This window comes from Argopecten irradians, chromosome 3 (assembly GCF_041381155.1).
Source record: "Argopecten irradians isolate NY chromosome 3, Ai_NY, whole genome shotgun sequence".
NCBI classification, from domain to species: domain Eukaryota; kingdom Metazoa; phylum Mollusca; class Bivalvia; order Pectinida; family Pectinidae; genus Argopecten; species Argopecten irradians.
The window spans coordinates 46,868,958-46,892,865 of NC_091136.1; the positions used below are offsets into that span (position 1 = coordinate 46,868,958).

At 34.1% G+C, this 23,908-nt stretch overlaps 3 protein-coding genes across 7 annotated transcripts in view; 1 reads left to right on the plus strand and 2 right to left on the minus strand.

Moving 5' to 3' along the window:
- Positions 1-1,977: 1,977 nt before the first annotated feature.
- On the minus strand, positions 1,978-5,883 carry LOC138318827 (uncharacterized). Its single transcript, XM_069261549.1, has one exon. It carries the CDS (start codon positions 5,675-5,677, stop codon positions 3,614-3,616), a length of 2,064 nt encoding a protein of 687 aa, XP_069117650.1. The 5' UTR covers positions 5,678-5,883; the 3' UTR covers positions 1,978-3,613.
- Positions 5,884-6,097: 214 nt separating this feature from the next.
- LOC138318829 (uncharacterized) lies at positions 6,098-15,646 on the plus strand. Of its 2 annotated transcripts, XM_069261550.1 has the most exons (8): positions 6,098-6,248; positions 7,729-8,692; positions 9,808-9,843; positions 10,188-10,226; positions 10,993-11,227; positions 11,906-12,045; positions 13,154-13,343; positions 14,653-15,646. In XM_069261550.1, the coding sequence occupies exons 2-8, from the start codon at positions 7,782-7,784 to the stop codon at positions 14,800-14,802; spliced, it is 1,701 nt and encodes a 566-aa protein (XP_069117651.1). In that variant the 5' UTR covers positions 6,098-6,248; positions 7,729-7,781; the 3' UTR covers positions 14,803-15,646. The 2 variants fall into 2 exon arrangements, with proteins under 2 accessions (XP_069117651.1, XP_069117652.1); XM_069261551.1 differs by lacking the exon at positions 9,808-9,843.
- The window catches only part of LOC138318830 (adenosine 3'-phospho 5'-phosphosulfate transporter 1-like), a 39,363-nt gene continuing 30,582 nt past the window's right edge, over positions 15,128-23,908 (minus strand). For all 4 annotated transcript variants that reach the window (XM_069261555.1, XM_069261556.1, XM_069261554.1 and 1 more), the window contains one exon: positions 15,128-23,714. In XM_069261555.1, the coding sequence (XP_069117656.1) occupies positions 22,603-23,714 (1,112 nt within the window). In that variant the 3' untranslated portion in view covers positions 15,128-22,602. The remainder of the gene's footprint in view (positions 23,715-23,908) is intronic.

The window sequence follows — 23,908 nt, forward strand, 5'->3', positions numbered from 1 at the left end:
CTACATGTACGTGAGTCTACATGTACGTAAGTATACATGTACGTATACGTAAGCCTACATGTATGTAAGTCTACATGCACGTAAGTCTACATGTACTATACGTTTTCGAAACAAAAGATAACAGAAAAATATATCAATAACACTTATGATATCAAAAACGTTTATATTGTGACCAAAGATGAAGTTAAAACGCCAAAAAATGCAAGAGTCACTGTGTAAATCTTTGTTAAAGTTTATATACCTTAATTAAACAGTGATCATGGATTAAGCCGAATCCTGATGAAACACCTACATTATGAGCACCAAGGCATCTTCGTAAGAAAGAAAGCAACAAAAAGCTGATTGACAGCTAATGTTAATTTGTCGGGGCCAGTTGGTACGCCAACTAATGCGGTGTTAATTTAATTAAGTATCTTTGACATAACAGGATGGAACACTACACCACAACATTACTCTGAATTAAATCTTACATTTCCTAATAATATAGAATTACGTCAGAGAGAGAAACATTGCAGTTGATTGTCTCTAGACCTGTAGCAGCGTATCCAGTTTGGAATTATTTCAGTACATCGGCAAAGTTTAGTACTTGTGCCAACCGCTAAAAATTGGATTCAGAATTAACATAACTTTGCCACTTTATTAGTACAAATGAGTGAAATGACCGTCTTGTACAGTCGGAAATTAGGTCAGTGTCGGGAATCCATCTATATTATTCTAATGATTGTAATATTCTGCACTTTAGTCTGCCCTCATGGGGCGGGGCGAGAACTGTACTACACGAAGCACAGGGACCTGGCACGAAAAAAAAATTAACCAATAGTATACATATATATATTATAGTATCAAGGGTATGAACTCGGCGGTCGAGAAAAACGGACCTATTTTTTTAAAACCATGATTATTTTAATAAATGGGTTATATACAACATTCACGGATATCTTACCTTAAAGCAGATCTCAAATAAAAATGGCCAAGTATTAATGGCTTGATGTCGAAAAATATGCTAGAAATACATTTCCCTGTCCGGTGATGTCGTCTACTCTTCCAAAATTGAAAACAGTACCCAATGCCACTTACATACTTCAGAAGTCACATGATCAGTTCTGAATTGAAATTAGGGGTACACATTTCCACACACCAATGCCAATTGGGTCCAAGAACTAACTGACTTCTTCTCCTATCACTGCCTTCATATTCATTCATTATTTTTTCTCTGCATACAAAAGGTATATCAAAATGGATATGGATCAAATAAAATGTTATGTGGGATGCAAGTCCAAAGTTATCCAAATAAAGAATATGTTTTGGGATTGTTACAACATCTGGGTCTGAAGACAGGTTGCCCAATCAACCCTTCTAAGTGTAAACAAATTTGTGTGAAAGGCAAGACATGTTTTTTCCCAAATCAGTGTATTTTCCGTAACATCCATAACTAGAAACAAATAGAAAATAGGACACTGTGATACATATACATGTATAAAATTTAAACATGATGATGTAAATGACTAGAAATATTTAGAATGGAAACAACCCTTCATCCTAAAACAATACATTATTTATATAAGTACATTGTTAATCACAGACATAGAACAAACACACACACCAGGGCTGTTACAGCTACCATTACAACATATAGTTACAATATATATAGTTACAATATATATAGTTACAATATATATAGTTACAATATATATAGTTACAATATATATAGTTACAATATATATAGTTACAATAAAAATCCTTTCATGGATTTATTTATGACTTTCACACAAAAGAAAGACCTTATGGTTAAGTTACCACTGCTTAATGCCAGATAATTAAGATAAATACCAAAATAATTGTCCTCAACAATCATTATCTAGTCACAACATGAATGTTCACAACTTAATCATTATACATATGTATGTATGGCCGATGTTGATTTGTTATAAGGATTGCCTCCCCTTTTTGTATGTTGTGTATTTCAGAAACAGCTAGATCTAGAGTCAGTATATTGATAGGATTTTTGTTTATAGCAAATAATGCTGAAAAAGGGAAATAATACTTTCAAAGGCCAAAATAACTTTGTGAACTACAGTTAACTCATTTTGAAAATTCCTTGGGCGATGCATCATACATATAATACTATTAAAATATGTATATAGCACAGCTCCCAGCACTCCCCATTGAAAAGTGTTTATTGGTTCTTGTAAACACTGATATTTCCATCTCTTACTAAAGTAAAGATTGCACAATTAGCAACATCAAGCTTCAACTGCTGAAAATCACACTGTCAGGCAATTTGTTTTTCTAATCAATCCCAAAATTTGCAGTGCTTCTAAAAGAATAGCAATTGATAACAATTTTCAGCTGCCATATATTCAAGATGGCTGACTGTTGGTCATCTTTATTAGGACAGATTATAGACCATGGACATAAGGAAATTCAGAGAGCACCTCATTTGAAGATGGTCAGCTTAAAAAGGAAAAAAATAAACACATCTTTAGAACAGTATTTTTCATAAAGAGAAATTATAACATTTTAAAGCCTTCAATAAAAGTATTTTCATTAAATGTACACATAAATACAAATGTAGTGCCTACACAATACAAGTTAGTATTCCCACATGTCACAAGTGTTATAGATATTCTAGCTTAGAGCAATAAAAGTAATACATGTAGTTTAATTACCGGTACCTCATTCTTATATTTACATCAATCAGAAATAAAATGTACATCTTTTATCTCAATAATCTTATTGTCCAAAGGGGCCTAACTCTCATAGAAAAAAATGCCTTTAACAATAAAGTATAGAGGTGAACAAGAAGTACAGTTTTACATGATAGTAACCCATGTTGACTTAGTGATCATGAACCGTATTGAAAATACAAAATGTACTCCTTCTCAGGTAAAAAAATAACATTTGATTTTTGTTTATTAGAAGAAAAAAAATGGTAGGGCCATATCATAGTTTTAATTCCTGTAAAACATTAATGGTCTAAAAAAAATTGAAAGATTTCCATTAGCAAGTAATCTATATTCAAAGCGGCTTTGAACCATGAACCTGGTACTATACAATCTTGGTCCCATTTATTAGCAATAATACAGACCAGCAGACTATGGCAGACCTAGATTCCTTGGTGATCTAAGTTATTGCACTCTCCCACACCTTGGTTAAAATACTATAGTTCTAGTTATAATAAACTTGCTAATAAATATAATATCAATGGAAACCAATACTGATGTAAAGAATATTGCATAAAGTGCTATATCTAGTTATAGTGTACAAAACTTCAAACTACAGCGACAAATTTATCTATGATTTCCTTGCAAGCTTCACATTACACTATGCTGTACACTTTAACAATAATAATTCAGCAACATTACACAAAGTACAGCTGTATCCATGCCTAGGAATTATCAAATCACCAAGTCTGTATATTATAATATTTCTTAGTACAACAGTATACACAGTTACTAGGACATACTTGTACATATCTAGAAGTACTACTGTGATTTTTATTTTAAGAATTATCTATTGCTGGGTTTCCTAGCCCACTAAATGCAATATTACATGATGTAAAACACATGATACCCGTGAAATATTTATGAATTGAAATCTAATGAAATTCACATTACAATGAAAATCCAAACTCTCCATCAAGGTCATAATCATAATCATATATATCATCATCATATTCAAAGTCATTGTCTGTATCATGTCCGGAGTGTGTAGTCCCACTATCATCAGTATCTGGGTCAGAGAAACGCATTGTCACCTGTAGAGCATTTGCATAGGCATCATCATAAAACTCCACCGAGTCAAGCTCCAGGAGGTCGGACTTGGTCAGGTATCCAAAGGTTACCAGGGAGATATTGTCAATTGGAGGTGGCTTGTGGATAATGGTTTGCGGATACATCTCGCTGACCTCGTGTAGTGATGTTGTGTATGGTGCTGGGTTGTTGAGTATGAAGATGCTGTTGTCTGTGGCTGCCTGTATTTGGTATCCATACATATCAGTCAAATTATCAGTCAGAGACCCAGGTGTTGGCACCTTGCGGAGGGAGGTAACCCACTTACACCTGACTTCATCTAAGACAAGTGCAGGTTTGCCTGGGTGGTAGACGAGAACGGTATCGTCTCTGATGCATAACATGTACGGCTTCACAAAATCATCATAGGAAATTTCGGGAGGGGAGATCTCCCATGAGTTGAACACTTTTGATTTGGTATCAAACATGACAAATCCAACTGATTTTTTGATGCAGAATTCCTCTGAAGGACCAGTGCGATGACGGAACCATAAAAAGATGAATCTGTCATTTCGGACAGCTGCTCTTGCTAAACTGATGAATCGGGCTCCAGGGATTTGATGACACTTATACTGATGATTAGTTAGACTGCACTGGAACAAGTTACCTGCTCCTTCCTTGTTGCCAATCACATAGAGGTTGTGACCACATACTGCCACAGCTGGTGGCACTGAGCGGTAGTTGGTAAGGGTTGTTCGGTACGTTGGATTGTAGTAGTCTGCAGTGCGGAATGAATACACAGCTGGTTGCCCTTTCAGAAGGTCAACCACCAAGATGTTGATCTTCAACATGTCCGAAGGGTAAGGGAAGCTCGGACAAAGGTACATATAAAGGCAGTTTCTATGGGCAACGAGACTGCAAACGGTTTGTCTGGATGGTATCATTTGAGAAAGCTTCTCGCTGCTTATTGGAAACTGAAACCATTTTTGGCTGTATATGCTGTAGACCAAAATTCTAAGGAATTTCATACCTTGGTTGCAAATTACTGTATAGAGAACTGGACAAATTGTATCTGTTACACTTATCGACTCATGAAGAACATTTTCCTTCAACATACATGACATATGTCCTTCAGCATCTCTTCTGATTGCATCGGAGAGAGAAGACTGCATGAAGATGGACAGGTCCCGCTGCTTTACACCTTGTCCCAACACTGTTGTAGCATTGTCTCCTATGTCATATACCCATAATTTTATACAGGCACACAGGTCATTCTTGTACATCTCTCTGCTTTCCTTATAGTACTCCACCCAGCGTGTGATCAGCCTTTTCAACTCATTGTAACTTGTTTGGTGGACAGTTCTCGGATCCTCTAACAACTGGAAAAAGTATGGCGGAGGAACTTCCAGAATTTCATCATTATGAATCAAGTAGTCATGGAAACGAGATTCAATTATCTTTTGACATGCTTCACTTACTTCAAGCAAATTGTGGTTTTCAGTGAGAAATTTCACTCTCAAACAATTGCTTAGATCTAAGTTACCAAGGTCCAGATAGAACTGCTGGCAGTAATCTTTCACATCATCCAACAGTAAGAAGTCTGATACCCGGAGTATATCATCAACATTGGAGATATTGACTGTTAATGATCCAGTGTACATATAGTCTAGTACGCTACTGAATACGGTATCGTCTTCCAACAGCAGAGATTCTGTGAGGTCTATTTCCCTAGAGGATTTCTCTCTCATTTCACATGTAAACATGGACAGAAAGTATGGGCTCCACAGCGCCAGTATAGCACGATGGGCGTGATAAACTCTTCCATTTATCTGGAGGACGACGTCGCATAGCTGCCCCGTCTCTCGCTGCCTCATCAAAGGCCTTATGATATAATCCTGTGGATTCCTGAAGAATTGCTTCTTCTCTGCTCTCATGTAATGAGACATTATCGTTTTTATGAAGACGATTTAAAAACATCTTCTTCTTGTCCACATTCTTGATGTTACTTATTACCAAATTATTCGACAAGATCAGAATAATCACCGCGCATTCATAATGTTAAGACAAACACAATTGGTTTGCCCAAGCAATCAATACTTATGTTGATGAGGCGGAGCCAACATAAACAAACGTCAAGCGTTTAGTTGATTCAGACATTGCTGACCTAGGCCTAAATGCCCACTTGGACCCATGAAAACCGACAAAAGAGGCAACGAATCCGATTGCAAGTCAGGGGTGTGTTGTAGAGTTGGCCGTTTTCGCTTATGAATTAAAGACGGATCTCGTGATTTTATATTGTTTTCAGATGAGCATTGACAAAGCCTCATAGGACTGTATCAAAAAGTGTACCGTAGGTCTATCTAAATCTTTGTTGTAAACAGAGGGGTGGCTAGTCGTTCCAAATTCTTCTGATTTTCCGCATGTGGATGTTAGTGCACCCTCTAAACGCTTGAAATGTTGCTTCTGAAACACGTGCGTTGTGTATTGGATGTTCTTCCAATCTAAAGCTTGCCGAAGGTATTTTTTCTAAAACGTCTAAAACGTCAGATACACACAAAAAGTACACTTTATTGTCTGTCTGTCTGTCTTACTCTATCGGTTGGAATATTTGTTTACAACAGTGGTGTGTTTGTAAGAGTTAACCCCCTTGCCTCAAAACTTTTTACATTTTCGACTTCTTCTCCAAAACCACTGAAGCAATTTCAATGATATTTTACACAAACCTTCTAAGGCATGTGGCAAATCAAAATTGTGAATCATATGACCCCAACCCTCAGGGAGCTTTGGAGGCACCAAAAGGTGTAAAATTGAGTAAAATTTCAAAAATCTTCTCCACTCCCAGATGTGGTAGAATTGAATACTCTTCATTGCAATCAATGTACCTTTCAGGCCAACTTCCTTTACTATAGTCATCATGTTTCGTCCGTCGTCCGCCGTGCGTTATCTTTTTACATTTTGAACTTCTTCTCAAGTTCTACCAGCGCGATTTGGCTGAAACTTGCATGATGATCCTGACATGGTCTCGACAAAGTGTTGTTGTTTTTCTGGTCGATCCAAAATCCAAGATGGCCGTCACAGCTGCCATCTTGAAAACACATTTTGAACTTCTTCTCAAGTTCTACCAGTGCGATTTGGCTGAAACTTGCATGAAATGATTCCTTCTCTTTCCAAATCAATATGCATGAATGGCAATTTTTCTATTGTGAGGTTACACTATTTAATGTCAGGTTTTCACAGCATTGATTTTATTATATGATTAAACATTCTCAGTGGCACTATTTGCGATTCATGTTAAAGATTACTTCTCACAGATTTTGTGTATTTACAATCAGTATTTATTTCAAAATTAACAAGAAAATAATGTGGATGTATGGGAGTCTATATATGGTGGCTAAATACCTGATCTCCATGCTTAATGCTTAAATTCTGTAAAATTCTTATTTCATGAAAACTAGTTTTAGAGGAGCTTTATGATCAATTCATATATACCGGTTCATGTATATGTACTTGAACAATGTTATTATGTATGACGTCAATGATTTTAAAGATGCTCCACCGCCGACAGAGCATAAATGATATTCATAGTTTGAATAATAATTGGTGTTTAATCGTGTATATATATATATATAATTAACACAAAAAATAATACAAAATAATTTGCTTCGTCTTTGGTGCATGTGCAATCAGTACTTCATTCCATATAGGATATAGTGGCACAGAATTTTTTCGGGATGCAATTAATTATTTTTTATATTTTTAACTTTAAGTAAAATTAGCAGATCAAACTTTTCATTGGTGGTAATGGTCTAAAGTAACTTTTGTAACTGAAGAGAAATACTAAATCGTCTGCTCCTGTTTTTAATAGTGAAAAAATACTATTTGTCTGCGATGGAGCATCTTAAAGAGTTTCACAAAATATCTTTTTTTTTCTTTATACATACATGTGTACATGTACTTTAATATACAGACATGATTGTACTTCAATTTGTTATTTCAGAAAACACTGGTAATGGAAATCAGAATAAATGAGCTGATCATGTATGGTGTACAATGTCCATGACCTACTTAAACATGTCCTCTAAGGTAATCATGCATAGACCATATCTGTTCTGTAGAAACACTGTTGGATGTTCAAAATGGATTTGGAAAGACAAAAGCATGATGATTCCAACACCATTAACGATACTTTTGAATCGTCTTCATGTCAACCAAACATTATGCAATGAAAATCATACTGCCTCAAGAGATGTTGTTTGGAGCAGAAAGCAGGGACGTCGTCTGAAGATCTTATTATCAAAACTTATAAGAGAGGGCCACCCATTGGAAGTCCATGAATTGATATCTACGTTGCAGGAAAAGAAACTATATAATGAAAAGTTGTTTCCGTACTTCTTGTTGAAAATGACAAAAGATCAATCACTGGAAACTATAGAAGACATTTTGCGAGATCTTGATTGTACCAAATTTGATATTCCAGAGCTTTCCATTCTTATTAGTTTCTATGATCGTCACGATGCAGAAGACCTTGTTTTATCAACTTATGAGCGTATGTGTGAAATCTCCGATGGTGTCTTTGATCATTCAACATTAAAAGTGGTAACAAAAGCACTGTCTCGGACAAGTAAGTGGAGGGAATGCTTCAGACTAACCGACTTGTACTTGATAGTTAGGGCTGATGTACCTAAAACCTTTGATTATGTCCTTGCTGCCGCAGCAAAGGAAGAGGACTTTCAGACCTTCTGTGATGTTTTAGTAAAGGTAGAAAATGTGTTAAAATCTGATACACGTTCCACAGACCAGGCACTGCCACTTTGTTTCGGTGCGTTTGTGGATCCCTACTTGGCAGCACTAGAGAGAGGAGTGAAACATTTCTCATTTGAAAACCTGTTCTACTTAATGAGGAAGTACAAGTTTTTTGTGAATGAAACTTGTATTCCACCACTTGTTGCCTCACTTGGTAGGTGGGTATTAGTTTTGTTTTTACTTAAAACTCATCTCTCATTTAGGCTTTAAAGTCTGTATAGCATACAAATTCATTGTGAATATATTTTTTAAGACATAACAATTTTAGGGTTGGAAAAACCAAAATCCCTGTCATGAAATGAGGAGGGACAGACATAGTGTTTATACTGAGTTGGCCCACATGTTCACATTGTTGGGTGGCTAAGGCCTATATGGCAGTCTGCGACTTTAAGCACTAGTCCGATGCCCATGACTGGTAATTCCATAGCTGGACTATAGTGCCAATTGTAATGAACTAGGCTGATTGGACTAGTGGTTCTTCACCCAATTAAAATCAGTATAAAATGCTGTATTCACAATAATGATGGTCAATTGCATTTTCAACACATTTTCAATGTGTGCAATTATTTCATTCTGAATTCATCATTTTGTGACTTTACTTTGGGTCAAAAATCGCAAAGTGATGATGACCGAAGTGCTGAAGCAAAACGGCTGTATATATTTAATTTGGACTTGTGATTATTAGTAAATAACTGGACTACTAAATTTTTGGGTTTTACTTCTCCAAATGAATAGCAGCGAAAAAAAATTAATGCAGGGATCAATCTAGCTCTGATTTATTACCGTTTATGGGTAAATTTCCCCTCAAGGAATGAATTCCCCTCTGGCCTAAATTTCCCCTGCAGATTTAAAAATTCGCCATTTGAAGCTAAAAAATGACCGTTTTTGTAACACAATTTCCCCTGTGACTTATTTTTCATTAATTTTTTTTAGACTTTTGTTTTCAAATTTCTTCATATTTATCATACAGCTACTGCATGTTTTATGATAAACTTAAATCTTTCATTATTGAGCTTAAAATCTTGCTTTACTAAATCTAAAAATAAAATTAGTTGTTTTGCAGTATTTTTTAATCAAAATGAATATAATTTTAGACCAAAATAAGAAGATTCAAATTCCCCTATATTTCGCCAAACTTTTCCCCTATCTGTAAAAGGGGTAGTTTCCCCCAAAACCTAGATTGATCCCTAAAGTTTAACGTCACAGACTGATATGGGTCTCTTGAGGTGTGTAAAGAGTATATTAATTCTGATTGTACAATTTATATTCCCAGGTCTGGCTATTTATGTCATACTGGAGATCTCATTGAGTAAGTTGGTTTACTGTAAACACTTCATTTTCGTTTATAATATTACCTGTCTTCATTAATTTCAACATATTTGCAAATACATTAATTTGGTAATTTCATTATTACCAAAGTGTATCCAAAAATGCAGACTAATAGAGTTTTTGTGTAGTTACATACATTTTGTGTATAGTTGTTTTGAATCATGTACTTTTGGTTTTGCTGTATAATGTAGACAATTGTAATAGATTTATATGGGAAAAAATTGTGTAAATTGAACTAAAACAATATGACCTTTGAAGACATTGTGTAGCTTGAGGATTGCTTATTTTGACATATTAACTAATCATATATTTCATATCTTTCAGTCCTTTTTTCAAGAATACTGAAGTAAATCGATGGAACCAGTAAGTGGAATGGTCAATTATAGATTTATCAACTTGGTCATTTCGCTTTGGCGATTGAAACAGTCAAATAATGCAATCACATACTTCTATGTATGCTCTCTTTCTGTGAAACCCCTCGAGATTGAAGATGACTGCTGGCCATGGTATACATATGCATGTATATAGATATATCATGGTCATAGCATTTAAACCTAAACTTATTTTCTATTACAGTATCATTCCTTAATTTGACTGGCTTACCAAACCAAAATGACTACATAAATTAATAAATTATCGATAAAATTAGTAATAAGCTTTTATGATAACAAGAAGTCAATATTTTGTACATTGATTCTCTTGACTGACTTAATTTTCCATTTCCTGTAGTTTTTATCACATATATGTCTTGCTTTCTATTGATATTCAGTAAGTACAATTATTAAACCTGCCATAGTGACCATCTCTGTATAGATTTAAAGACTACCTGCTGAATAAAACCAGTTTCTTAGGTCAATTTCAACACAATTTGTATGAAGACCACTTGGCTATAAAGACCTTTGTTTTGTCCCTTGGGTGATCTGTGTAGGCAGGGTTGATATTATTTATATCATTATCAAATTGTAGTATGTCGCTGAGCTGACACTACTGTATAGATTTATAGACGATATTATTAGATAGTGAAATTAAGTATGAAAATTGCAGAATATGGTTTAGAAAAATGCTTTATTAAAATGCGTTTTGCACTTTTAAGATTTTATTTTAATAGAGATTTGTATACACCATTTAGGTTGCCAAGTTGTGAGGTTTGCAACTCGCCATTAAACAGTCACAAACTTACAGTTGAGGAGTTTCATGGTTTACGAGACTCGTACTTCAGCCAAGATGGTGTCAATGTTTATCTCAAGAACAATCCCGCAGAATCCAAGTCGCTGGAAAGACTCATCCGTACAAAGGGTCCATTTGATGTGGTTGTTGACCATTTGAATTTGTGTTTTGAAGGAGGAAATATGATGCCACATTTGGTAAATTGTACTTTTTATTTTGCTACTATAATAAAGAAGGACTGGATTTTTCATTACTCAGATAATTATTAACTTCAGAAATATTTTGACTGTAAGTTTTCTGAGTAATTGAAAGTTTTGAGTTATAATACAGTGCAGAGAAAGTGAGCAACATCTTAAGTCATAAAGAAGGACTGATCCTTTGCTGTTCTGATCGATATCAAGAGGCAACGTAAAAGAACACTTTTAGGAAGTAGCGTTGTCTACATTATATTAGACTGGCCACCAGTCTCTAGAATATTGAAAAAAATCACCTAATTTTGCTCGATTAATTTTGTTTCTACTACATATTTGATTCTAAGTTTCAAACTAGGGGGAGATAATTCTAGTAAAGAACTGCTGAGAAAGTGTTATCAACAACTTGGGGTCTGGTGGCCAGTCTATCATTATACATTTATATATCATGTTGGTCCTATAGCTATTAGTACTTCATTGATGCATCTGTAATAGTTGAATCAAGTTGTTTACATTCTGTATTATCAAATCAAATTATGGAAACTGAACTTTAATTTGGTTTCCTGCATGTTTATTCAAAGGTTATAGTGGTTCATATAAATTGTCACTTATGTTTATGAGTTATGTATGTTCAATTATATAAAACTGTTATATATATCCATTACTTCACCTGTGTCCTTTCAGAGTGTATCAATTTTACAACAATTAAAACGAAGGGGCCTTCATTGTCTTGTGATCACCAGAAAGAAGTTTTACAGAGCATTTAAAGCACATCTGAAGAAAGAACTAGAGAAATGTGCTATTGTGTTCATATCTGACTCAGAGTAAGTGAATGTTAGCCAACTGTGGGTGGGACATTAAAACCACCTTATCAGTCAGGTAAAATTGTGCATGGGTGTTATAATCAGTGGTTGAATAAATCATGAAGAACCATGAGTGTACTTGAAGAACATTTGAAAATAAATTTCAGTCTTTCAATTGAAGGAATATCACTATAGTCAATAAGGTAATTTTTTAAGAATGTAACTTTATTATTATATTTTTTTGAAAATCAAGAAATTTTTAGCGGTTTTCCATACACTTCAAGACTTATTGGTATATAATTGGAAAAGTAATGTTTTTAACTCATCAAAAGGGATCAACTACAGAATCTATAAACACGACTTAACATTAGAAAAGTATCTACTAGATCTCCCTCCACGACTAGCTAACCTGTATTGTAAATTTCGAAATTATCAGTGAAATATGGTAGATGAAACGACATCCCCAGAGAAAATAGAACATGTACCATCTGTAATCAGAACGACATTGGAGATAAATTTCATTATTTATTCAATTGTAGTGACCATCAAATTTAAATTAGCATAAAGAAATTGTCATCTCGATACTATTATGAAAGACTCTGCGCTTTTAAATTCAATACTCTTTTTAATTTTGTTGAAGACGACAAATTAGTTTCACTTGTAAGATTCATCAAACAGATAGATATTCGGCTCAGTTCCATTTAAGTATTACCCCTGTTTATCAAATGTCTATGTATATACGTACGTCCTGTCTGTATGTAATTCTCTACACTTTACATTTATAAGAAAAAATCATTGTCATTTCATTGTCATTGTCATATCAGACATGGTTGATTTTGAGACATGCTAGCTTTTAAAGGTAAAGAGGAAAGTCAAAGTACCTCAAATAAAACTGTAAACCAACATTTACGTGCAGTTTAATTTCATTGATTTCGCGGCCAAAATCTTGAAAAATCCTGCGGTAAACTGTTAAAAATAAAGGGTACAGTTGAATACCAGAAGTCTAGATTGCGAAATTTAGTCGCCACGTAAATAAGTTGGTTTATGGTAAGAAGTACAGAAGAAGAAAGAAGGTTAAAGACTGAAGTTCTACTCTTGTAATACTGATTGTACTGTTTTATTTGTTTAGGTCACTAGATGATTTAATTGTATTTGATGCCACTTTCTATAACGGAATGGACACCATGCTACTGAGTAATGATAAGTTCCATGATCATGCATGCCTGCTTGGATCCAAAATGCAGCAGGTGTTCTGGAGATGGCAAAGGTGTCGACAGATCCTCAGATTTCACACATCTAGAGAGGTTATACACTTAAATGTAAGTTATCAACTATCTAGACTAATATGGCTGTGGATATATAGCATTACTGGAAACAAGTTAACGAAATTCTCTATAGTGCTCATCGTCGGAGACCCACGGGTGATCGCACTACACTACGCTACACTTATCACCCGCAAAGTCATCGTAAAATCCTCGTAAAATATGCTAATTCACACATAGAATTGACCAATTAGAATACTCGATATATAGTTCGGAAGTCTTCAGAATGAAGGCTGGTTTATTAGCAAAACAAAAAATGGTGGCGCCCATAAAAACATGTGAGTTTAGTATATACCTTATACCTAATAACATTAAGACTATTTGTATAAAACACTCAAATGACAATACCTCTTTCTGCCCTAATAAAGAATAATGTTATTATAGAAATACCTAAGAAAGTCCTATACTGCTGTGAACGAAGCTAACAACGCTTTTTGTTCATACATGTAGTTTACCTGGCCCATACACACATGTGTATACACCGCTCCTGCGCTCACAGTATTGCATACCCAAAACATTCGCTAGGTGCATAGTGTTGGCCATCTTTGTTGTGCTGCTGTATACTGTACATAACGCTTACTCTGATTGGATGAAATCCCATCCTTAAAAATGTACTGGAACCAATCAAATTCTTCATGCATAAAAATTACCTACGAGGATTTCACGATGAGTTTGTCAACGGGTGATAAGTGTAGCATAGTGTAGTACGATCACCCGGTCTATGATGATGTATAGTGCTGTAATTTAACATTCCTGGCCCCGATTTCTCGAAACAAACTCAAGTCAAAAATTGTCATATAAGGTACATAAGGAGAAAAACTTATGTTTTGACTTAAGTCTTCACTTTTGTTTTGAGAAATCGAGGCCTGATGTATGTGTGCTCCCCTCATCCATTAACATTAATATATACATAAGAATTGTGTCCGTCTTCACCCATGAAGATTTATTTTGTGTCTACCTCTCATCAACTAAAGTAGTTTTCACATTGTTTGTGTTCACCGGTAATCCATCGATTTATACAATTTCAACACATATGTGTCAACTTCTCATTTATCAAAATTTACAGCGATGTTTGCGCCACTTCTTAATCATTAAAAGTTAAAAACATGATAATCATGCCAATCTCTCATCGATTAAAAATTTTGACTCCTAACTGATATTAGACTACCACCTTGCATCAATTAAGATTTACCATGTCCATCATCCATCCATTAAAACCGAGTGCTTTGATAATTGTCTTAAGAAATAAGAACCAATCATTTCTATTAACTAGAGTCTTTTCAAAATCTTCCTCTTTTGGTTCCAGTTTCCAGAAAGTCCTGACGTGTTTGTACAGGAATCTGACCATGGATGGCACATTCCTTATGGAACAAACACATTTCAATTCCCTGACAAGAAAATCTTGTGTGTGAGAAGAAATAAAGGCATGCAGGATGGAAAGTGTATAACAAAATAGAGAACTGTTTATCTTCATTTGTCTAACTAATTTTACATATATTACATGTACATGAATGGATAGCCAGTTATTTTCACTAGGTTCATCCGGTTGACAATTCCACGGTTTTGCTACTCATTTTTATGTTGGAAAAAATTAATCTGCAAGAAAATGAGAAATGTGTGACTTATATATAGCTCTATCGCAAAATTTTAAATGCTAATTTTTTTTGTTTTTTTGTGTGTTTTTAGTCTGAATCATGAAAAATTTTAACTGCAAAAAATAAATGGCTATTAGGTAGGTAGATGTTTTGCATTTTGGAGAAAGAAAACCAAAATTCTTGAAATAGTATTAAGAGTATTTTATTTAACCATTTAAATATTAGTCTTAGTACACACAACTAAATCCCATCTTTCACACCCATCCATGTCAAGTCATCAGCTCTTGTATGCTCATGTAGAAATTAAAAGTGCATATTGAACAATACAGATTGTAAGTTTCCGTGGTAAGATATCAAAGATTTTACTTTCACTCTTATTTGCAGTAGTCTTTGTGTTTGCATTTGTACATTTTGTGTATATATATAGTAATATATATAGGAAAAAGATTGATTAATTCTTACATTGGTTTGTCAATAGGACATGGATATCTCAACTCTCATGTAAGATTTTGGCTGTCAGTAAGCTTGACTGACTACTGAAAATATTGAAATTAAGATTTGTTAAAGCACATACCTGTATGTATATGCATCAGATTTACAGGAAATAAGCTTTACGAACTTAATGTTCTTGGAAAAAAGGAGTAACTGTTTTAATTGACCTTGTGTGAAAATCAAACAATACATGTTATCAATTGAACAATTCAAGACTGCTTTTGTTATTTATATTTGTCCTGCTGTATCATGTTATCAATAGTTATCACTATAGTCCTGAAGTTAATTATTCCAGATTGACAGTAGATATCCATCCAAGATGTTTCAAAGTTTCTCAAATTAAACCAAGCTGACTATACTTGTGCTTGTCCTCAGCCAATGATAACTAAAAATAATCCATTGTCCATCTTGACCTGAATATCTATCAATAATGTTTGCTGAATTTTGGTTTAAACCTCATTAAGTTGGTGGGACCCTGGTAAAACAGTAAGATAGTCTAGTATTCAGTGTAAAATTCTGTCAAAGGCAACAAAACGCTTTAAATTTCCCACATTTTGCAAAGTATTTGTATTATAGACAACAGAAATCCAATATCACAGCTAGTCTTGTATTCAAAACGTATAACAGGTATTTAAAAGCTTCAATTTGGACAATGTACTGAAGTTCTGAAGTCTTTAAAATACGAAAACAAACACCACATTGTCACTGTAATGTAGTCAACACTTTCTGGTGACAAAGTTATGAGGACAATTACTCAAACTATCAACAAAAAGAACAATGTATTTAAATAGTCAAGGAATTATTAACACTTTCACAGATAACAAGCACTGTATAATGTGGTTGCGAAATAATTACCTATCTTTAACTTTACGCGTCTATCCTACTACATAATTACAAAAAAAAAAAAAAAAAGTTTGTTTCTGTACAACATTTTGTTTTGTAGCACAAGTAATTTCCATTCATGAACAGTTTGAAAAGTTTAACTAAGTGAAAATACCCTCGTTAGCAGTACACCTGTATGATCTACAGTACCTACTGTATTGTCTGATGTATTCTTCACCACATTATTGCTAACCCTCTAACACTGGCAGAGAATAATTCAGATTGGGCAGAAGAGCATGCTAATTTCAAGATGGTGTGCACATCCAATCAAAACAAAGGGAAAAAAAGGTACACAGCCCTTCACTAAGGTCTATGTATATATACACACTTTCATCGAAGCGTAAATACATACCCCTACAAATAATTAACCCACCATATCTTACACAAATATTACAGTACTATAGGCTTTACAAATGTCAATCTCAATATATATCGTATTTCTAGAAGCAAATAAAAATAATAACCAAATAAACATTAAAATCAATCATATGCAATGCAAAATATTAATTAAAAACAGGTAAAAATATAATAAACAAAATAATATGGAAACTAAATGGAATGGAAGAAATAAATGGCATTCAGCCACTCTTAAATGTAAGGCCAGGGCAATGGAACAATAGTTACCTGTAGTGCTGAAACTTGTTTATATTCCAAGGTTGTTGTATTATATTAGGTATTTTAAGAAGGGTACAAGGTATACATTGCTAAAAGACTATCAAATTGTCCATCTACCTTTTATTATTTTGACACGTATATATATGTAATAGTAAAATTAATAAATTTTTCAGATCTATACCCATTTCTTTGTGAGGAAAAGGACTTTTTTCTTTCAGTTAACAGTTGTAAACATTTTATACCAAAGGTGGAAGAAAGATGGATGTACCAGATTGCAAACCACATATAGCTTGACAAGGAGAGAATACCATTTCTGTTTTTGAAAATCTGAGATTTATCTTGGTATTTTATTTTTCAGTTTCTTATACACTAGTTGAAACCATTTGTGGAATCACCATCTTATATTTGCTACATGATAACTGTAGACTTTATATATTATGTTACCAGTTTATAACTAGTCAAACTTGTCTAAAGAGACCACCCAAGGGCAAGAGAAAAGTAGTCTTTATTGACAAGTAGTCATTATATGTACACAGGTCAAATTTTGTTATTAAATCATCATTTTGAGACCCAATGAATGTTGTCTTACTAAGCAGGTGGTCTTTATACAGAGGTGGTCTCTAAGGCAGGTTTCAATGTATATTGAAGTTATTAAAAGGATACATTCTACAAAAGGATTACCTAACCCCTAGACAGGTTGGGGTTCATATCCACCACAAACCCTCCACCATGGGGGATGTCATCAGAGTTGACAAACACTGACCATATGTAGCTGGTCCAGAATCTTCAGTAACCAAGGGGATATATACACTTATGATATCTACATAAACGTTAATACCATTAATAGATATATTCCTGACACTGGGTTATCTCGGATGGTGGACCTCGATTCTACATATGATATGTAGGTACTCTGATGTTCCTACACCTAAACAGGTCATGTCCTTAATGACCACAGACTGTTAAAATAACACAAAACTGAGCATGAGCTTTGATTAATTACTCATTGCTAATATCAAGCAGCAAATCATAGAATACTGAAGTACATGAATTTCTATTGCTGAGCATAAAGCACATTCTTATCTGCCACAACAATGTATAAAATATTAGTTGTAATGCCCAATGATAAAACATTGGTGCAGGCAATCTAGCTAATATTAAGATCACAACCTCATATTATAAGGCAAAAGGTGGATGTCTCTTTAATTGCATAAGATTAATCATTAATATCTAAATATAATCTCTAAGTATATAGGAAACTCCATTTCACAAATTGCTTGCTAATATAGAAGATATTGAATAGTTGCATTCTAGAGTTATCTGCCCTTGCAGGTAGATATCCATTGTGTTTTGACATTATTAGATTGTGAGAGAACATTGTCTGAATAAAATGATATTTTGCTCACTTAACGTAACCTGCAAGGACAAAAACGCAGTATCTAATTTGCAAATACAGAATACTTTGTGACAAATACGTTGTTATGGTAACATATAACATTTTTAAATAAAAAAAGTTTATTGTATCAAATAACTAAATTAAATGTTTGTTTTTACTGAAGTTGTAAACATGGAAGTCTTATCTATTCCACAGATTTTGTCAAGCAAGGATTTCCTCGTCCATAATCATGTAAACATGAACATTGATAATGAACATAAATTCATAACAAGTGCTTAGATAAATATGTCGCAATACAATGTACACATCACAGGTCTGTACTCCTGTTACCATATGAAATCTGAGGATACAAAGGAGAACAAAATGTAACCACCAGAGCTAACATCTGTTACCATATAGAATGTAAATTTAAATACTTACTGGTACACATTTATAGGAAAAGACTACAATAACATTAGAATATTCATTAAAATAATATCTACAATTTCTGAAGCATTCCATAATATATTATATATTGAGGATTGTAAGAGTGACCTGACCTTATGTCATTTAAACAAACTTATAATGGGTATCTCATAGTCGACTTTGTAATCAGTTATTGATCAAATGCATCAGTATGGAAATTCCTGAGTCAATATGATGGCTATAAAATTTTACTTTGACATCCTGAAAATAGACAAAAATAATGTTTTTTGATCAAAATTTCTCTTTATGTTGCATGCAATTGCATGGATGCTAATGGTATTAGAAGCATGTCTATCAATGAAATTATTCACAAATATAAGATTATCAATGATGAATACTGTCAGCTCCCTTATTTATCCTAACAAAGCTGATAGGTGATCATCAAAACTTATTGAAGAAATTATTATGTAGTGAAGTAACTAACAAGTTGGTTATACAGACAACACTTCATTATTATTATGAACAAGTCAATTGCAAGACAATTTTACCAGTGAAAGAATCTGTATTTAATAACTTAATCAATCAGCTGTACCACATAGTTTACAAATACATATAAGTAGTTTTGTCCAACCACTGTTATTTGAGACAGAAAGTAAATACGTGTCATATATATATGAGCATACTCCAAAATAGGAAAGAAACCTAAACTGAGATTTTCCCCCACAAGATATATACAATGATGATATTTATATTTATACCACTCAATAACAATTAACTTAAGGTTTGATACAAACCATAATGAAACCATAATGCAAAGCTGTACCACGATTCATAAAGAAGGGTTCCCCACAATACAAAATACATTTATAATGGTTACATTTTCCTTTCTAAAATTGGTAGCAAAAAAAAATAACAAGGACATAGTCATTCAGATCCCCTGCCAATGGAGATATCAAAGCTGAAGTAAGTGTGATTGTGGAGACTTATGTGTATGGAAAAAACCAGGAAAAAGTGCAAAAAATGAAAACCTAAAAATAGCAAAAGGTACTACTAGACCATAAAATGAATGTGTCTATGAAGTGGAAATATCTCTGCTGGTTTTAGAGTTATGCTCATGAAAAGAACCGGCTACAAAAATATGATATTTTCAGCAATGTTTCTATGATTACAGAAAAAAGCACAAAAAGTGAAAACCTAAAAATAGCAAAAGGCACTACTAGATCATAAGAACAATGTGTCTATGAAGTTTCATGGAAATATCTCTGCTGGTTTTAGAGTTGTGCTCCGGAAACAATTCTTACACAAAAATCTGCCATTTTCAGCAATGTTTCCATGGTTACAGAAAAAAGTACAAAAAGTGAAAACCTTAAAATAGCAAAAGGCACTACTAGACCATAAGACCAATGTGTCTATGAAGTTTTGTGGAAATATCTCTTCTGGTTTTAGAGTTATGCTCCGGAAACGAACCTGGTACAAAAATATGATATTTTCAGCAATGTTTCCATGGTTACGGAAAAAATGAAAAAAATGAAAACCTAAAAATAGCAAAAGGCACTATTATACCATAAGACCAATGTGTGTATGAAGTTTCGTGGAAATATCTCTACTGGTTTTAGAGTTATGCTCCGGAAACCATTCGTACGGATGGACGGACGGACGGACCCATTTGTATATCCCCCGCCAACTTCATTGGGCGGGGGATAATAATATAATTGGTTTCTGTGAATAAAACAATCTTTTTCACACATATAAACAAATATATAACATATGTATATTGTATTGAGCCGTAATTAGAGCTCTTATACATATACTGTATTCATTGTATTAAGCACTCCTCTACAAGATAACTCCCCTCTTCTGGAGGAGTTACATTTATATAAACATCCCCATCGCATGGATTTAACGATGTTTTACAACGTTGTGTTGCTTATCTGGAACATCTGCATTGTATTCCATATTACATGAGTCTTTTACATAATGAATCGTGGTGAAATAATCAAAGGAAAAAAGGCATACTGGGTATATATGTTTACTGCGACAGATTAATGTACAATGAGTGCAGAAAGAGCTAAATATGACTGACTTTTTTAAGAGCTTTCTGTCCACAACTGACATTTTCGTTACCTATAGGCACCCCTTCTGATAGAATATTTTAAGTTCCCTGGGCGCTAATAACACTGAATATGGTATATTGGTTAAAAGCCGATGAGTTTGGTTTGTACAGAGACAATGTATATGTATAAAAGGAAAATAACTGCTGAACATGACCAGCATTCTAAATGTACCATTTACATCACACTTACAGCACAGGGCTGCTGTCAAGAGACTACATCTGACTTTGCATTTTGTATTGTATAAGCTGCAGCGTTTGCTCAGACATTGAAAAGGTACCGGTACATGTGCATTTTTCTGTTCGAAGCGTGGTTACATACCGGGTATATACCACCTGTGTGGCGATAAGTAAATTACATGTACCTGTTCAGTACAGTGAGTCTGTTGAAGATAACAGTCATTAAAAAAACTGCAACCATCGCTCTGAAACCTAACCAACAATTGTTCTTTGGGTTCTGATAATACAATGGTATATAGGAAACTCTTGAGATAGTTGATGGCACATAAATGTTTTTAAATTAAAATTGTACTAAATATGTATACCGTTAAATGCTCCTGATAAATTATGATATCACTATTATGAATATTTAACACAAAATATGTCTACATGTAACCACTTAATTATCCAATACACACACCATACTAGGAATAAAACTACCAGAAAAAATCTTCAGTATCATATTTCATAATAAAAGATGCATCTGCATTTAAACAACTTTAAACAACAACGAAACAGGTTCTTAAGAAAAGCTTGGGAAAATGCTTTATATTTGTAATATACTACTACATGAATTTACAGTGGAGCAAAAATATAACAGTAACGCACATTTTATTATGAGTTTAAGATTTTATACATAAAAGTCCCACAGGTTATATTAATTAATCATGAACTTTTTAAAACCACAAATGACACTCTTTCTTAGAGTGATCAATTGACACCCACTAGCACAACTTGTCTGTGAGAAACAAGCCAACTACAATACATAATGATCAACAAAACATGCACATGAAATTAATCACATGATAATAATCACAACGTTGCTGCAAAATAAATATACAACAACAGCACTGTCAAAATGTAAGTTACTGCAAAACTATAGCCAATCTAACAAGTAAAATTTATAACAGTTAATAACCTCTGATATACAAAAATACTTGTATAAAAAGACAATTTCAATTTTCCATATACTTTACAAGTACTGTATTCGACCCATAAGCCCTTGCCCCTATAAGCGTTCCTCTCCCTCTTTGAGGCCTTAATAAGCACCCTGGTGCTTATTGGATCAAATATGGTATGTCAGAACACATTCAGAACCATTTGTGACAGTGTGAGCTTTATTTTGCTGGGACTGAGAGCATGTCATTTTACTTTAAATAATCTTTCACATTTGTTATGTAAATTCTTAATGTATAATAAATAATTTCATATATTTCTTAGATTGAATAACAGATGAAAATTCATGACTTTGTCTTCCACAGTTGAAATTAATTTCATGGTTCCATTACAATAAAGTGCCTAATTTTTCTTTTATTGGAAAACGATCACAATCTGTTATTGTGTGTGCAGGCTAAGCCAATATAAGAGATGATTGTCAATCAGAATCATGGAATTTATATTGTAACAGTATACTAGATCAGACTGAGATTCAGATTGAGGTTCCGCAAGCGGCCCTTCTGGATTTGACACTGGATAAAACCTATATTTTGTGGTCCCTGGTAAACACCAATTTGAAAGAAAAGTTATAAATACAATACTAAATTAGACTTTGGACACTCCATTGTTGGACTGTTGTGTTGCAAGCTGAAGTTGCCTCTTTCTGTGGCCAGCATATATTTTTAGGAATAATGCAAAGAAAACTACCATTATTCCGAAAAAGCCAATAATTGTCACTGGATGCCCGTAGATTATGCAGGACAGTAATATGGCAATTCCTTGGCGAATTGTCATAATTATTGTAAATGTCACAGGTCCAAACCTAGAAAGTGTAAAAAATATAAATAATTGTCCAAAAGCTGAACAGAGGCTTAAAATGACAGCATGAAAGACGAAGGCTGGGTAGCGCCCCATAAAAGCTATGGAATCAAAGAATCCACCCTGTTCTAGCAGGGAGACTGCAGTAAGAATACATGAGAATAAATTTACACCAGTCATCATCTGTATGGGGGACATTTTGTATCTTCTAAACAATTCACCCTGCCAGTTAGACGTAAAGCTATCAAAGAGAATGTATCCTGCCAATAGTATCACTCCAGAGACTGTGGTGACGCTCCCTTTGTGCCGCGTTACATCACCGCTACTTAACAGGAACATGCTAATACCCGCCGATATCATCAAAGCTGTGATGTATTCGTGGTAATCGTAGGTTTTGCGGGAGACAACTTTCCCCATCAACATGACCGGTATCACTTTAGAGGCTTTAGCAAGCACCTGAGTAGGAAAGCTAACAAATTTCAGGGCCTCATACTGGAACCAGCTGCTCATTATGTTGGAGAAAGAACTAAAAGAGTACTTAAATAAAGGCGCATTATGTGGAGGTTGAGCTTTCACAACTAATACAATACTTCCAATAGCCAGTGCTAAAATTCTGTTGATGAATACTAAAAATTGGGAATTCTTAAAAAATTCTCCCTTCTCTGTGTCGGTTTTGCCATACTCAAATGTCATAATCCTTTCCTGTATAACTCCCCAGGTAAGGTATGCTCCCTGCAGACCAGCCACACAGAACATAAGAGTAAGGCATGTCTGAACCTGGTTGGTGTTGTCATCCCCACTAGAACTGGATTTAGATTGCCCGCCTTGTTCAAGTAGTCCCTTTTCTGTTTCTTTACCAAACACACAGTTCTTGATCATCTGCGACATCAGACTTGGACCTGTAAACAAAACAGTTTGAAGGTTTAGGTACAGATTTCTTTAAGATTATAATGAAACATTTTCCATCAAATAGACGGTTATTCAAAATATAAAACACATCCTAATTTCAAATAAAAAAAAAGTTTTAGAAAGTATAAGAATGCATCACATTGAAAGCTCACTGGCACAAGGTAATGATATTGTATCTCTAAAT